This window comes from Astyanax mexicanus, unplaced genomic scaffold, assembly GCF_023375975.1.
Source record: "Astyanax mexicanus isolate ESR-SI-001 unplaced genomic scaffold, AstMex3_surface scaffold_33, whole genome shotgun sequence".
NCBI classification, from domain to species: Eukaryota; Metazoa; Chordata; class Actinopteri; order Characiformes; family Acestrorhamphidae; genus Astyanax; species Astyanax mexicanus.
Window position 1 is genome coordinate 2126016 of NW_026040043.1, and position 15517 is coordinate 2141532.

A 15517-nucleotide genomic window follows, 5' to 3' on the forward strand; every position below is an offset into this window, starting at 1 on the left:
CTGTTAAAAGTCAAAGTTAAAAGTCCAGAATTAAGTCACGTCCCCACGTCGTTACAGAGCGCTGCATCAGTGCGCTAGCGGGCCACGCCCGGTCATTAGCGACTCCTTCTCCAGCCCGTCTCCTTCTGTACGGCGAGCGGCGGCGCGTTAGCGGCGTCTCAGCGTGTAATTGAAATGTCATGTGCAGTCGCCTCCCACGGCTCCGCCAGCTGTCCCCCTCTTCCCCCGCCGCCCAGAGAATGCCTACTTTACGCCAATTCATTAATTTCTCTCGCTAATCCTGGAGCAGAATAAACGCGAGGCAGGAAGCTCCACGAGGTGGTCCCACTTTAGCTCCGGGCTTCCAGGAACACAAGATATATATACGCTTTTCCATATGTTAGTTATTTGTTACAGACTGGACGTACTAAACGTATTATTAGCATTATTTAGTGTAGAGATTCCTTAATATAATACATTTATTTGACATTAAAGCAACAGTCCCTATGTTTTTTTCTGTTATATTGAAAGCATTAGAACTTCCTAGAAGATCCTCAGGCAAAAGCATTAGCGTCTAGAGTCTAGCTTCCTAAACTAAAACCTGTTATCAAGACTATTTATTCAAGCTTCATGTCATATTTGTCAGAAGCAAATCAGAGCTAAATGCTTTTCAAAGCTTTGATCATCAGGAGAGAGAATGGCACCAATTGTGCTTACTCTGTCTCGGGCTCCGGCTGCTGATGCTGAAGGAGAACCTTGGCTTGTCCGATACCCTTCTGATGCATCTCAGAGCTGGACACTTTTAGACCTTTGATGTTCTATTAAATTTAAAATTTTTCATGCAGACAAATTTAGCATAGAAATTACTCAATACAAAAATGTGTTAAAAAAAATATTTATTTGACATTAAACAGCAGTCCTTAAATTCTTAGTTTTTTGTTATATTGAAAGCATTAATATCCCTGAGTCAGTAGAAGTTGCAATTTTCGGGCTAGAGTCAAGTCTCCTCTAACTAAAACCTGTTATCTAAACTATTTATCCAAGTTTTACGTCATATTTGTCATCAATCATCTCTTTTATACCTTTGATTCACACCATCCAGAGAGAGAATGGCACCAATTGTGCTCGCTCTCTCTCGGGCTCCGGCTGCTGATGCCAAAGGAGCATGGCTTAGGATTGAACTAACACTCAAACTTGCAGCCTTCAGGCCAAGTGTCTAGATCCCTAACTACAACCTTTATTATGACTTTCAGATCATATTTGAATTGTCCGATATACATCTGATACATCTCAGAGCTGGACGCGTATAGACTTTTATAGACTATTATTACTTATTAAACATACTGACAAATGTAGCGCATAAACTACAAATATACAAAACAGTGTTAAAAATGCATAAAACTTTATTTGTACTTTATTTGACAATAAAGTAGCAGTGCCTACATTTTTTGTTTTGTGTTGTGTTGAAATCATTAGTATTTCTGAGTTGATATATAAAATATTGAAATTATCAGTTTAGTATCAAGTGTCATTGTCCTGGTACATCCATCCCTGTAAAGTCTAATATATTTATTCTAAAAAAAAAAAAAAAAACATGAGCAGAGTGCTCTGGTAGGTTTGTTGGATTGTATGATAATTGCTTACTGAACTTGGACAGTGTTTCAAAATAAAAAAAATAAACAACATACTCAAAAACACAGAATGTTCATGTACATTATGTACATTAACATACATTAAAAGTACTCTTTCACATACTTTAAAATTGTGCAGTTACACATCCTCACCAGAGAGGTCTCCCAAACCCCAAATCTTAAAACTCACAAACTGTTGCTTTAATTTATATCATCGCATTTCTGCTGCAGTTTTTAAGTGTCTCATAGCTGTTTGTAACATACGTGTTTTTAATGTGTTTTTATGTGTTTTTCTGCAGGCCCTGAATCAGTTCCTACGAAAGATCATTCCCCCAAACACTCGGATACCGACAACCAGAGCACCTTCAGCAAGGAGGATGAAGTCATCAGTAAAGCTGGTATGTATAATAATATTAATTAGTACATATAATATACTATAATAACTATATATAGGCAAGCCATCAACCATGTGCACTGTGCAGCTTGATTTAGGGGGCGTGTGTCAGTGTGTCTTTGCTCTCGTAACGACAGGGAAAGTACATATTGCACAGCTCAAAACACTTAAACGGCACAGGTACCTGGACGCGTCCAACGCTTGAAAACTGAGCAGCTCGATCATACCTGTGTTCTGTGTTACTAAGATAGCAATGAACGTCTGACTGTTGACTAGGTCTGTCTAGGTTGTATTCAGTCAGTGGTGCACCTGTGTTTTTTTGTTTGTTTACCTGAACACATTCATTCTTCATTTCCAGACCACCACGCCCATTAGAGTAGACATATTCAGAAACACTGTTGCTATTTAAACGAGACAGGTTGAAAGCATGAAAATAGGCTGTTCACAGGGTGTAAGATAGCAATAAACATCGCCATTTGCTTTAAGCAGCTTGATCCTTTTTCATTTATACCTTCTTGTTTTCTTCGTTTTTAAACAGACCCAGTTCCAGAGAGCGGCGCCGATGGAAAGAGCGGCGAGTCCACGGGTCCATCCAGCTCAGAGATGGTTCTGTTCGCCGGCGTGGCCTCTGGAGTCGTGGTGCTCGTCCTCCTGCTCGTGGTCGGACTGGTGGTTCTGATTCGGCAGCGGCGACACCGTAAACACGCCGCCCAGTGCTCCGGCCCACTTCCCCTTCATACCCTTCCCAAACGAGGCAGCGGCGGCGCCAACAACAACGGCTCAGAGCCCAGCGACATCATCTTCCCCCTGCGCTCCTCCGACAGCATGTACTGCCCGCACTACGAGAAGGTCAGCGGGGACTACGGACATCCCGTCTACATCGTCCAGGAGATGCCGCCACAGAGTCCTGCCAACATCTACTACAAAGTTTGACAGGAACCAGTTGTCTCAGGAACTGTAGGGTTCAAACACTTGCCTCCTGAAATCATGGACATCTCGTTGTAACGGATGCTGTTGGAGGGAGAAGCCTGTTCTTCTGCACCAGTTGCTTGGTTCTCCAGAGTCCTGGTTCAAAGGAACGTTTTTACCTGGTCTTGCGAACCTGGTCTTTCAAGGTTTCCACTCTGGGAACTTACCGAGAGCGTTGTGGAGGTGGAGGTGCACGTATCTCTTCTCAAATCAAATCAGTGCTTTAGAACTGCCCTTTAGAAGGCAGGCTGAGGTGCTAACTTGTTTTTTTTGTGCTCAGGGGAGAACATTGCAATATTCTCTAGGTATGAGAAAGACTTAAGAAGATCTAATCAGGGCGAAGATTGTGTGAGACCACAATGCTGGGGGGGGGGGGGAGACAATCGCCCAGGTTTTTCACAGACTGTGTAGAATCTTTTTATTTAATTTTTCTACCCAATTTAGCTGAGCCATTGAACCCTTTGGAGAAAGTGCCAGATCCCCAGCTCTGATACTCCAGCCAATGGATGCCTGGGACTCTTGAGGAAAATGAGAGAAAGAGAGAGAGAGAGAGAGAGAGAGAGAGCAGAACCTAACCATCCATTGAGAGAGAGCATGGCGCCAATCCTGATTACTCTCTCGAGCTCTGGCTGCTGATGCCAAATGAGCATGATGACCCTTAAACTTGCGACTAGTTGCGATTCAGTTTGACGCATCTCAATCTCAGACTCAATCAGTTTGGTTAAACATTTCTTTTCTCAGAAGCAAATCTGAGATGGATGCTTTTAACCCGGAGAGAGAATGGCGCCAACTGCGCTTGCTTTCTCTTGCTCTGGCTGCTGATGCCGAAGAGTTGCAGTGAATGACCTGAGATTCAAACTCAAAATCAAGCATCTATTTCCACAACTAGAACCTTCAGACTTTAGGACTTTCATGTCATATTTGGGATATTCAATACACTTTCGATGCATCTCAGAGCTGGACGCTTCTAGACCTTTGTATGTATGTACCGTACAAAGTGTCACAAAGTGTTACGAAGTGTCACAAAGCTTCAGGAAGTGTCACAAAGTGTTACGAAGTGTTACAAAGCGCCAGGAAGTGTCACAAAGCGTCACAAAGGTTACAAAAGGACGTAAAGACTGTTCCTGCATCTCCAAGCTGGTCTAAAGGATGCACAACACATACCAAACTCCCGCTGATTCTCCTCCATATGCCGCTCCCGCGTCGGGGTGCGAGATTTTGCAGCTTCTTTAGGCCGCATGCGGTTCTCGCGCTCGCTTTGGCGGCTTGTCAAACGCTTCGTCGTGAAAGAAAAGCCAGGCTCGACACAAACCCTATCCTTCCCCAACACTCCCGCCCACCCCTTTTTTTTTGTTTACTTCTGTAAATACTACCTAAAACTTCTTTGTTTGTATTTTTACGTTTTTTTTTTCTAAATTATGTCTTAAGTTATGTTTTGTATGGATTCATTTTGGAATACTCTCGTGTTAACAAGAAGTCTGGAGATGAAGACGAACCAAGCCAGAAAGGAGGATTAAAAAAAAAGAAAAAACGCTAAAAAAGACGCTAATGCCGCGGATTTGTATTACTCACGTACGCCGCGAGCAGCAGCAGCGATTGAACAAATAACAAATCTCAGCCTGATCTGTCCAAGTGTTGATTCGTTTGATTGTACACCCAGAGAATGTGCTGTTCCAGCTGGTGGGCGCTGAATGGATTATGATTGTTCGGGGCTGAATGGGCTCGTAATGGCAGCTCGCGCTGCGCGTTAGAGAGTGTTGTTTGGTAAATGCAGACGTTTGTAAGGTTTTGTACGGTTTGAATAAAGCTGGCGGCATATTGGTTTACAACTAAATCAGCATCGGCCTGTGTGATTTTTACTAGACGGCTTGATCTCTCATATCAATACGAAATTATACTGAAATAATAACACTTATAATTCAGATTGACTCGAGTCTGACTCATCTTCATTACATTTATACAGTTTTATAAAGTTTTACGCAGGTTTTCTCTGCGTCTCATGTTTTTATTTGCTTCAGAGGTGTCAAGTAACAATGTAGAAAATACTTTACCACTTACCCCTACCCCTTCTTTTTGAGTGTAAGGGGTGAAATCCTCCCCCTAAGAATTGGGAAACCCTTCAAAAACACCCGATACGTCATCAGGAGCAAAACATTTCAGTAATCTAGCTGCTGCAGCTGGTTAAATAGTTAATTTTAGGGTGTATTTTATCATATGTCTTTAGAAAGGAGGGAGATTATTTAAATTGCAGAAATCAATAATTATTGTCCATTAATTAATTCCTCTGTGATAGGGAGCGGAAATGTTAAAAACCTTGAATTAGCTTTTATTTTATTTTATTTTTCTATTCCGCCTTGAATTCTGCAGCCCCTGCCGTATGTTTGCACCATTTAAGGTGGAACTGGAAAGTTAGATAAGCTAGCTAGCTACTGAGACTAGAAACTACTAGCGATCTTTTTTATGCTTGTTATGAGTTTGGACATAAAACATTAAAACTACACATTAAAATAAGGTAATATAGTTAATATAGTGCTAATCGTCACATTTAACAAGGAAAATACTTTTTTTACATTCGTGGGTTTCTTTGGTTACTTGTGCCACCAGTGCCATCTTACCAATGATTTTCATACTTTTACTTACCATATTTTCATACTATCCATTTTCCTAATCTACCCCTCCAGCCTAACAAGAACTGGGGGTAGGGGTAAATGTTGATCTAGAGGTAAAATATAAAACAATCTTATTTGGTGCTTTTGATGAAGGCCTAGACCCTAAAACAAATGAGTTCTTTTAGTAGTTTCACACTATGTATAGTGAATTATGGAACAGTAAATTATAAAAAAACTAGATACTCTGTGGTTATTAAATAAACTCAAATACCCATAAATATAGTTTAAAAAATTAAAACCGCAATCAAAATGTTAAGAATCAGAAGCAAAAATTGTATGTTGCAAATTCAAAAGAGAAAAAATAAATAGAAAACATATGTTTTTAAATATACTTGGTTAATTTATTATCCTTTGCAGTTGTTTGAAAATTATTTTAATTTGGATTTTGCCAGTGTTTTTGTGAATTTTCTGTGGAGGGGAACGCCTTCTTCTAAGCCCCACCCACCCGTGAAAACTGTGCCAAATCCCAAAAAATAAAAGAAAATTCACAAAAACACAAAAATCAAAAAGCAAAGACTGGCAAAATCAAAATCAAATGAAATCATTTTCAAATAACTGCAAAGGATAATAAATTAACTAAGTATATTCAAAAATATATATTTGCTATTATTTTATATTATTTTTCTTTTGAATTTGCAACACACAATTTTTGCTTTTGATTCTTAACATTTTGATTGATTTTTTTTGTGTAAAACTTTTTGCACAAAATTCACTATAGAGAAGCATGGAACGATTTTTTTTAATTATTATTTAATAATGTAAAAGTTTCTAGTTATTAGGTATAGGTTTTAAAAAAAATTATTTGTCAGAAAATGTTATATATGCTAAATTAAAATTATAATAAATTATACAATAAATTATGATTTTTTTTAAGTTTATTTTCAAAAGCATAAATGTTAGGGCCAAGGGGTGAACCAGTCTATCACACCTCCACACATTACACCCAGTTTTATAATAAAAATAAAACAAACAGTTTTTTTTGTTGCTGAATTAGAAGGGAAACATGGTGACACCCATGTTCCTTACTATTGTCGCTTAAAATGCACATTAAAAAACCTTTGCGTCTTATAGTCTGTAAAATATAATAGTTCAGACTGTAGTGTAGGAGTGTAGAGGGTTTCTGGCCTGGTTGCTGCACTCGGCACCGTGGGCTGCTGGCTGGGTTTCATTTGGCTGCAGGTTCTACTGGTTCTGCTTCTCATTCTTACCCTTCTGCCCTTCAGGAAATTCACTCGGCTCTGTTCTGCTCTGTAGCTTCTCTCAGATCCTCAACACTAAACCTACACTGCACGAGCCACTGTACGATAAACAGAGCTTTAATATCAGAAATATATATCGTTTATCAAAACAAATTCTGCATAATTATCTTAAGAAGTCTTTTCCAAATCACCACATACTCACTACATACTTTTTTTCTGAAAACAATAATAATTAAAGCTGTGATTTTGTGTTACTGCCTAGCCTATACGTCTAAAAAACTATTCTAGAAAAGACTCATTTTATGGATTATTGACAGTGCTAAACAGGGACAGTGCTAACTTAGGACAATGCTAATTAGGGGCAGTATTAACCAGAGACAGTGCTAACCAAAGACAATGCTAACCTGGGACAAAGCTAATCATGGAAAGTGCTAATCAGGGACAAAGATAACCAGATACAATACTAACCAGGGACAGTGCTAACCAGAGACAGTGCTAACAAAGGACAGTGCTAGCCTGGGACAATACTATCTAAGGACAGTGCTAACCAGAGACAGTGCTTACAAAGGACAGTGCCAACCTGGGACAATACTATCTAAGGATAGTGCTAACCAGGGACAGAGCAAAACCAAAGACAATGCTAACCTGACATAAACCTAAATATGGAAAGTGCTAATCAGGGACAATGCTAACCAGAGACAGTGCTAACCAGGGACAGTGCTAACCAGGGACAGTGCTAACAAAGGATAATGCTAACCTGGGACAATACTATCCAAGGACAGTGCTAACCAGGGACAGCGCAAAACATAAGCTAATCATGGAAAGTGCTAATCAGGGACAATGCTAACCAGATACAATACTAACCAGGGACAGTGCTAACCAGGGACAATACTAACCAGGGACAACATAAACAACATGGCGCCGACTACGAAATGATGACACGACTTCAGTGGTCTATGGGATTAATTTAGCCCTTGAATCTGTGCTGTGTACACTATATACAGTAGATTATATCAACAGTTGATCAGTAAACATTAGAATAAATAGTGAATTGCAGAGTTTGCACTAATCTCAGGCGGCACCATTTGGTCTGGCGGTTCAGAGCCGCATTTGGTGAAGGTGACGGCGAGACGTGTGATGAGGAATTCCAGTCTTGACCTACAAACACCTCGTCCTGCAGTGGGTGAGAGCAGGAAAACAAGGTGTCGTGAACAAAGCCCTCACACCTCCTGACCTCCACCACGCTCCACCGTCCCTCACACTCACCAACTGATACACCACACACACTTACACACACAGATACACCACACACTCACCGCTGTCCTCACTGTTCAGATAACGCTGACCCGGCACCGCTGCTCACACACACACATTAATACACACACACAGTTAGCCTCCATTAGCCTCCACAGCCTGAAGTTACGGTTGGTTTATGGTTCGGGTAAATTATTAAAGACTAGGCTGGAAAAGGTTCATCTGGTGTGTTAATAATGTACAGATTTACATGCCACACTGTGCTTCTGTTCACTGCGGCCACTTTATTAGAAACATCCACCTATCATGCACTTCTACCCACCCTGGCAACTTTATAAGAAACACCTACCATGTTCCTTTACTGGCCACTTTATTAGAAACACCCAATTACATTTTGCTTCTATTTGTTGGCCACTTAATTATAAACACTCACTTGCCTTGGACTTTCATTTACTGGTCACTTTATTAGAAACACCTACCTATCGTGTGCTTGAACTCATAGTGGCCACTTTATTAGAAACATCTACCTATCATGCACTTCTACCCACTGTGGCCACTTCATTAGAAACAACCCTACCTATCATGCACTTCTACACACTCTGGCCACTTTATTAGAAACACCTACCTATCATGCCCTTCTACCCACTGTGGCCACTTTATTAGAAACACCTACCTATCATGCACTTCTTCCCACTGTGGCCACTTTATTAGAAACAACCCTACCTATCATGCACTTCTACCCACTGTGGCCACTTTATTAGAAACACCTACCTATCATGCACTTCTTCCCACTGTGGCCACTTTATTAGAAACACCTACCTATCATGCACTTCTACCCACTGTGGCCACTTTATTAGAAACACCTACCTATCATGCACTTCTACCCACTGTGGCCACTTTATTAGAAACACCTACCTATCATGCACTTCTACCCACTGTGGCCACTTTATTAGAAACACCTACCTATCATGCACTTCTACCCACTGTGGCCACTTTATTAGAAACACCTACCTATCATGCACTTCTTCCCACTGTGGCCACTTTATTAGAAACACCTACCTATCATGCACTTCTACCCACTGTGGCCACTTTATTAGAAACACCTACATATCATGCACTTCTACCCACCCTGGCAACTTTATTAGAAACACCTACCATGTTCCTTTACTGGCCACTTTATTAGAAACACCCAATTACATTTTGCTTCTATTTGTTAGCCACTTAATTAGAAACACTTACTTGCTTTGGACTTACATTTACTGGCCACTTTATTAGAAACACCTACCTATCATGCACTTCTACACACTGCGGCCACTTTATTAGAAACACCTACCTATCATACACTTCTACCCACTGCGGCCATTTTATTATAAACACCTACTTACCCTGGACTTATATTTACTGGACACTTTATTAGAAACACCTTCCATGTACTTCTACTGGCCGCTTTATTAGAAACACCTACTTATCTTGTACGCCTGCTGGCCACTTTATTAAACACCTAATTTTATTCTTATTTTCCAATTCATTAGGACCCCCTTTCTTCTACTTACTCTCAGTGGCCACTTTATTAGAAACATCTCCCAAATATGTAATTTGCCACTTTATTAGAAACACCTACTTACCTAATTCTTCCACTCAGTGGCCACTATATTAGAAACACCTGCCAATTACTACTACTGGCCACTTTATAACAAACACCTACTTACTTTGAACTTACATTTGCTGGCCACTTATTAGAAACACCTGCCAATTACTGCTACTGGCCAATAGAAACACCTTTCATGTACTTTTTACTGGCCACTTTATTAGAAATAGCATTTATGTAACATCTACCTATCATGCGCATCAACTCACTGTGGCCACTTTATTAGAAACACCTATCTTGGACTTACATTAACTAGCCACTTTATTAGAAACACCTACCATGACCTTTACTGGCCACACCTTCCATGTATTTCTACTGGCCACTTTATTAGAAACACCAAATTTTATGCTCATTGGCCAATTTATTAGGACCGCCTTCCTTCTACTTACACTCACTGGCCACTTTATTAGAAACACCTACCAAGTACTTCTACTGGCCACTTTATTAGAAACACCACAATTTATACTCATTGGCCAATTCATTAGGGCCGCTTCCTTCTACTTACACTCACTGGTCACTTTATTAGAAACATCAAATTTTATACTCATTGGCCAATTCATTAGGACCCCCTTCATTCTACTTACACTCACTGGCCACTTTATTAGAAACACCTACCAAGTACTTCTACTGGCCACTTTATTAGAAACACCACAATTTATACTCATTGGCCAATTCATTAGGACCGCTTCCTTCTACTTACACTCACTGGCCACTTTATTAGAAACACCTACCAAGTACATCTACTGGCCACTTTATTAGAAACACCAAATTTTATACTCATTGGCCAATTCATTAGGACCCCCTTCCTTCTACTTACACTCACTGGCCACTTTATTAGAAACACCTACCAAGTACTTCTACTGGCCACTTAATTAAAACACTATAATGTGATTTTACTCACTGTGGCCACTTTATTAGAAACACCTCCAAAATATGTACAGTCATTCGCCACGATTATAAACATTTACATAGATAATTCACAATACACTGACCCTGTATTTCTACTTATTGTGGCCACTTTATTAAAAATACTTACCCTACAGTACTTTCACTGATTGGCCACATGATTAGAAACACCTACCGTATATGGCCACATTATTGGAAACAGTTTGTGAGCGCGTGCGGAGTGCTGGTCAGTGTAGAGCGGTGGTGCTGTTGGGGAATGTGGCTCCTTGGCCAGCGGTGAGCGTGGGCAGCTCCGGACAGGAAAGGCAGTGTTTATGTTACGGAGGGCAGAACAATGGAGTGGTAAATGTTCAGACCCAGCCAGCTGCCCGTCCCCAGCAGCCAAGAGAAACATTTCTGTCCCTGCAGAGCCCGTGGACACCGCACCACCAGCAATGTCCTGTCCAGTGTTTACCTTAACCCCTGCACTCCGCCACTATTATTGAGATATTCATCTTAAGAGTGATCACTCCGCTGAAACTGCCGTGACGTACGTGGTGGGTCTGAACTGGGTTAATGCATAGGCTAGGAAGAGTGATTTCTTAATATGTGTCCTTACCTGACGTCATTTTCCACTTCCTATGCTGCATGCCAATAGTTAAAAACATATTAACCAAGAACAAAACTACTTACTTAAGTAGAAATGTAGATTATCTATCTATTCCATTTTTTACTCCTTACATTTTAAAAACAGCCTCGTTACTCCTATTTAATTTCAGCTGGTTTTCATTCCGGCTTCTCATCGTTCAATAAAACCGCTATCCAGATAAATCTCTCCATCCAGATAGAGTGACTCTGATTGTGATTGGATGTAGAGAAGTATAAACATATACCATTCCGACACCCTATTGGTTTATACTGTCATCCATCACACCTGCACACGCCCCCCCCCCCACCCACTCCAGCAAGAACATAGCAGAAATATATAGTCTAGTATGAAGATGATCCGTGCAGAGACTCAAGAGAACTCCAGACAAACTCCAGTCCAACTAAACTTCTTTAATATATTTACTATATATTTATATATTTATTTATATAGTTTTGTATGTAAAATACATTTATTTTTAATAAGCATATATGCAGCTGAAACACTAGGGAGGAGCCTAGTGCAAAATCCCAAATTATATTATCAACATTAACATTTTAATATTTTAACATTATAGAGTCATTATGGCTTTTAAAAAAATGTGTTTTGGGAGGGGTGGGGGTGTAGTGCACTATAGGACTTTGTGGGCGTGGCCTAAGCTTTTCTTTTGTTCTTAATGGCTTTATTTTTTTCTCCTTACATTACTTTTACTTTTATACTTTAAATAGTTTTAAAACCAGTACTTTTTTTTAAACACTTTTACTTAAAGAGTAAAAAGCTTGAATTGATACTTTTTCCTATACTCTATTCTACCTACAGAGGAATGAATAGAGATCCTTTTTTTACCACCTTTACAAAGGATGAGAACAAAAGAAAATATTCAACATTCATTTTAAAATTAGTGTTAATGTGATGGCAGTAATCCAATCAAATGCAGATTTTTACATTTTACTCTAAAAATCTACGAAATTGGGAGTATGCCATTCACATGACAACATAAATAATCAGATAACTACTGTAATTGAATTATGGAAGTGTAAATGTACTTATTAACACACTAGAACTTGAAATTAAACATTTACTGTCCTTTATACAGCTCTGGAAAAAAAGAGAGCACTTACAAATAAAGAGTTTCTTTGATTTTTACCAAATTGAAAAACGTAATAAAAACTTAAATATATACTAAATAAAACTAAAATATAATCAAGAGGAAGATGGATAATCACAAGCCATCAAACCAAGCTGAACTGCTTGATTGTTTGCACCAGGAGTAAAGGCATAAAGTTATCCAAAAGCAGAGTGTAAGACTGGTGGAGGAGTTGTTTTCTTTGCATTATTTGAGGTCTAAAAGCTCCTGTATCTTTTTTGTTACTTCAGCCATTTCTCATTTTCTGCAAATAAATGCTCTAAATTATAATATTTCTATTTGGAATTTGGGAGAAATGATGTCTGTAGTTTATAGAATAAAACAACAATGTTCATTTTACTCAAACATAAACCTATAAATATCAAAATCAGAGAAACTGATTCAGAAACTGAAGTGCTCTCTTCATTTTTTTAGAGCTGTATTGTATCAGTAATGGAAATTCCTAGTTATCCCATTTCTTACAACACAGAAAGACCTAGAGAGCTTGTTTTAGATACTAAACTACTAAATTCTGTAAATGTATGTGTACCCCAGATGGTAATTTAAATGTCACTTTCTTGCATTGTATATGTTATATTGCTTTGTTAAAGCCAGTAGTAAGTAGATTTGACCAATTTATCATAGAAATAAACATTCCTTTAAATGTCAACCATAATTCAGCCCTGCTTCTAGACCATCCCAGGGGGTTCACTTTTACAAGCATTTCTAAACTGGGCCTCCAAAAAACAGCTAAAAAGCACCAAAATCTCCTGCAGAAGAAAAGTTGGACTTAGTTCAAGAGAAGTTGGTCTCAGACCAACATTCATTGTCTGATGTGTTGGGAATATTAGATACAGTCAAAAATGACAAAACATAGCCATCATTGTTCATTACACTCTATCAGTAATAGGAATTACTGGAAATTCGCTGCATATGACACAAAAAGCTCCACAGAATTTGTTTAGATTGTTCTAAAACTCTGAAATTTGGTAGAATTACACATATTTGATATGATAATCTAAAAGTACTCTGTGGTACTTTTTATATGTTGCTTTCATACATTAATTCCCAATTTAATTTCAATGTTCTATCAATGCTTCAAAAGTTAGTAGGTATATATTACCTACAAACTGTTGGACACAGTTTCCATCATTTTAGTTTCAAAGGAAAATTGGTCCCAGACAAACATTAATATCTGTTTTGTTTTGATAATTTGAAAATTCCAATTTACCAAAATAACATGATATAAAATGTCCTACAGAATTTAGTCAGATTGTTGTAAAACTATGACATTTGGTAGAATTACACATACAGTATTTAAACATTAAAAAATACATTGTGATACTTTTACTCATTACTTTTTATACAATTATTCCCAGTTAAATTTTACTGAAGACAGTAAAAGAACAGACGTATCTTCTACAAAATTAAAGGTTGGACACAGATTCCATGTTGGATTATGGTGGTCTCAAAGGCAAGTTGGTCCCACACCAACATCCATTATCTGTGAAATTTGCTACAATTTCATATGACCATCTGAAAATACACTGTGGTACTTTTTACTCATTAGTTTTATACATATATTCTCTATTTAATTTTATGTTCTATCAATGCTTGAATAGATAGTAGGCCTCTACAAAAGGCAAAGACATTTCTCCTACAATCTCCTACAAAATGAAAAGTTGGACACAGTTTCCACAGATTTATTCTCAAAGGCAAGTGTTGGGATGAATAGAAAACTCCAATTTAACAAAATAATATGATATAAAAAGTCCTACAGAATTTGTTCAGATTGTTATAAAACTGTGTAATTTGGTACAATTACACATATTTCATATGGCCATCTGAAAATACCCTGTGGGACTATTTACATCACTGCTTTCATACAGTAATTCCCAAATGAATTTTTATGTTCTATAAATTCTTAAAAAGTGATTAGGCCTCTACAAAAAGCAAAGACAAATCTTCTATTAAATGAACAGTTGGACACAGTTTCCCTCATTTTAGTCTCAAAGGAAAGTGTTGTAATAAATAGAATATAATACATTCCAATTTACCACAATTATGTGATACAAAAAGTCCTACAGAATTTGTACAGATTGTTCTAAAACTGTGAAATTTGGTAGAATTACACATATCCCACATGATTATCTAAAAAACCCAGTGTGACCTTTTAAATCACTGCTTTCATACAATAATTACCAAATTAATTTTAATGTTCTATTTCTATTAATTAATTGGTTTGTTAAAAGTCAGCGCTGTCCAAGAAACAAACCCTAACCCTACAAGTTTGAAGAGTTTAGAGAGTTTAAAGGGTCTAAAGGGTTAAAATTCCAGCTGGTGTTTATTCTTTATTCTGCAGTCCGTGCCTCTCTCCATCTCCTCCAGTCTGATCCTGAGCTGGAATGTGGTTGGAATGGGCCGAAGCTCGGTCGTGTTGATTCTGGATGGTGCGGAGGAACAGCCCCGTCACTGAAGCCCCACAATGGAATGAATTAACTCCCTCAGAGCCCCAGCGAATCAGGTTACATCCCGTACGAGCTGCTTCTCACCAGCGTTCACGATATCGTCCTGATTACGGGGTCCGACTCTGAAAGACCCCTCAGAACTGCCTCTGTGTTTTCCACGGCCTTTGATAGAGTCCGCATTGAAGTCGGCCTCATTGCTCATGGAAGGGAAGCTGTCACTGAGATGAGGGGGATATTTTTTTTTCGCTGGACTGGGAAAGTGGGCTAGTACCCAAGAGAAAACCGGCTAGCGAGACCTCTCAAACTGGGCATGTTCGGCTCGTTCCAACGGGTCAAACGCAAAGACCTCAGAATGGGGTTTAATTATTCAGGAACCATCTGGTCATCAGAGGGTTTTAAAGACATTTTACACGTTGAAACTTTTACGTAACTTTTACATATCTGCTTAAAACTTGATTAAACTTTTATAAAACAGTTCAAATCCCGGTCATGGAAGCTTGCCATCAGCTGCCGGAGCCCTGAGAGAGCACAGTTGTCCTTGCTCTCTCTGTGTGGGTACAGTAGATGGTGATGTGGATCAGCACAAGGCTGCATTTGTGAGCTGATGTATCAGAACCGAGTCGCTGCGCTTTCTTCCAAGCGTTACCGC

The 15517-nt window shown here is 38.9% G+C and overlaps 1 protein-coding gene across 1 annotated transcript in view; it reads left to right on the forward strand.

Moving 5' to 3' along the window:
• Positions 1–4807, forward strand: part of LOC125789966 (ephrin-B2a-like) — a 28504-nt gene extending 23697 nt beyond the window's left edge. Inside the window, exons 4-5 of the mRNA XM_049473082.1 lie at positions 1910–2008; positions 2543–4807. Of these exons, the coding sequence (XP_049329039.1) occupies positions 1910–2008; positions 2543–2937 (494 nt within the window). The 3' untranslated portion in view covers positions 2938–4807. The remainder of the gene's footprint in view (positions 1–1909; positions 2009–2542) is intronic.
• The last annotated feature ends 10710 nt before the right edge of the window (positions 4808–15517 follow it).